This window comes from Lynx rufus, unplaced genomic scaffold (assembly GCF_022079265.1).
Source record: "Lynx rufus isolate CCGP_SWC_20201006 ecotype Redwood Valley unplaced genomic scaffold, mLynRuf1.p SCAF_23, whole genome shotgun sequence".
Classification (NCBI taxonomy): Eukaryota; Metazoa; Chordata; class Mammalia; order Carnivora; family Felidae; genus Lynx; species Lynx rufus.
In genome coordinates, this window is record NW_025814838.1 from 22387679 (window position 1) to 22389672 (window position 1994).

Below are 1994 nucleotides of genomic sequence, written 5' to 3' on the forward strand. Positions count from 1 at the left end.
TCATCGGACAGAAAATGTCTTTCTTCCAACCACTTTTCCAAGAGCCCTTTGCAAGTCTCTGTTCCTCAGGCTGTAGATGAAGGGGTTCAGCATGGGGGTCACCACGGTATACATCACAGTAGCTGCTGTGTCCTTCTCAGAAGAGTGTGAGGACAAAGGGTTGAAATACACAGCAATGATGGTGCCATAGAAGAGGGAAACCACGGCCAGGTGCGAGCCACAGGTGGAGAAGGCTTTCCATCTTCCCTTCGTGGACGGGACTCTCAGGACAGCGCGGGTAATATGGACATACGAAGCCAGGATGCAAATAAATGGAGAGATCATGATCACAGAACCCTCAGTCAGAATCATCACCTCATTGAGGTGGGTGTCAGAGCAGGACAGTTTCAGGAGGGGAGTCACATCACAGAAGAAGTGGGGGATGGCATTGTCTGCACAGAACGAGAGTCGAGCCATCAGCAGGGTATGCAGTAGGACATTCAGGTTGGCAATGACCCATGACCCAGCAACCAGCAGGGCACAGAGCTGGTGGGTCATCTTTGTCGAGTAGTGTAAGGGGTGGCATATGGCAACAAAGCGGTCATAGGCCATCACAGCCAGGAGGAAATTGTCCATGTCCACGAACATGAACACAAAATACATCTGTGTGAGACACCCAGAGAAGGAGATGGCCTGAGTCCCAAGGATGTGGTTGGCCAGCATCTTGGGGACGGTGGTGGTGGAGAAGCAGATGTCCACAAAGGACAGGTGGCTGAGGAGGAAGTACATGGGGATGTGCAGGCGGGGGTCCACGCAGACGGCCAGGAGGATGAGCAGGTTTCCCAGGACCGTGGCCAGGTACATGCTCAGGAAGAGCGCAAAGAGGGCCTGCTGCTGCTGGGGCTGCCTGGAGAGCCCGAGGAGGAGGAACTCGGAGACACTCGACTGGTTTGCTCCTCTCATGGGGCTAGAAGCTGGTGCCCAGAGGCAGACAATGCAGGAAAAATTCAAAAGCCTTGAAAATGATGGTCAAGGTTGTGCAACTAAGAAGACTCCTAGGAGAAAAACTGAGTGACACAGGTGAGACATTAGAACCCTGCTCCCTGTGTGTTTTGGCCACTGATGGCCTTTTTGTGCGTGCACTCTTTCAATATCAAAATGAGGGCCATACCTCTGGAAGGACATTGAGAGATTGGGACAATGGTTTTGTCCGGAAATTCTTTGTATGTTTGAGTTTTCTACCATGATCACGTATCTTTAAATAGTGTCGTGAATCACTAAAGATATAAAAATATTAATAGAGACATTAATATTCATAGTACTGGAGAACACACGCTCTGTGGTTACCACAGAGACTGAAATATAGTAAGCATATGCCTTAATAGAGGATATTGATGTCTTTGTTGTCATTAGTGGTGTTGCCTTAGAGAACATTTTTCAGTTGCATCATCTCTAATCCGGACATGCTACACATTGTGAAGATGTTTCCTCTGTAGATGTTATCAGTAATCACTCAGAATGGTAACATTGCTGCTGCTTCTTCCGGGCTCACATTTTCTGAGCAATTTATGGAGCTCTGAGCCAGTCCTTCTTGGTTATATCCACTGAGCTCCCTCTAGTCTAACTTGTAAAATGGAAATGGAAATAATCCAGACATATGGGCAGACACTCGGCCAATTGTTTTTCCTTACAGTTCAGGTCTCATAAACAGACAAGGCATAGATGGTCATATATGACCGCAAGGGATGATTGATGATCTCAGAACTGTTTCCTTGGCTCCATTTAAAAGAAAGATGTAGCGAGGCGTGCCCCTGCAAAGGCTTCCACCTTAACAATCAGTGATTGGTAAAGCCCCACTGATCTGACTCTTACCCGGAAAGAAGGGCAGTTATGACAGTCACCAGGAGTCCCAGGTTTGCTTCACTTTTCCAGACCTGGCCAGAGATTATTGGTTTGAGGGGAATGGACTTGTCACTGGGGTTTTCAGGCTAAGTCTGCATGAACAAGGGCTAAAG

At 48.0% G+C, this 1994-nt stretch overlaps 1 protein-coding gene across 1 annotated transcript; it reads right to left on the bottom strand.

Moving 5' to 3' along the window:
- Positions 1–1014, bottom strand: LOC124517884 (olfactory receptor 1F1). Its single transcript, XM_047087561.1, has one exon. It carries the CDS (start codon positions 940–942, stop codon positions 1–3), a length of 942 nt encoding a protein of 313 aa, XP_046943517.1. The 5' UTR covers positions 943–1014.
- Between the last annotated feature and the right edge of the window lie 980 nt (positions 1015–1994).

Bases quoted from the DNA above. Each gene is read 5' to 3' on its own strand.
- LOC124517884 (XM_047087561.1), bottom strand. From the start codon at position 942: ATGAGAGGAGCAAACCAGTCGAGTGTCTCCGAGTTCCTCCTCCTCGGG.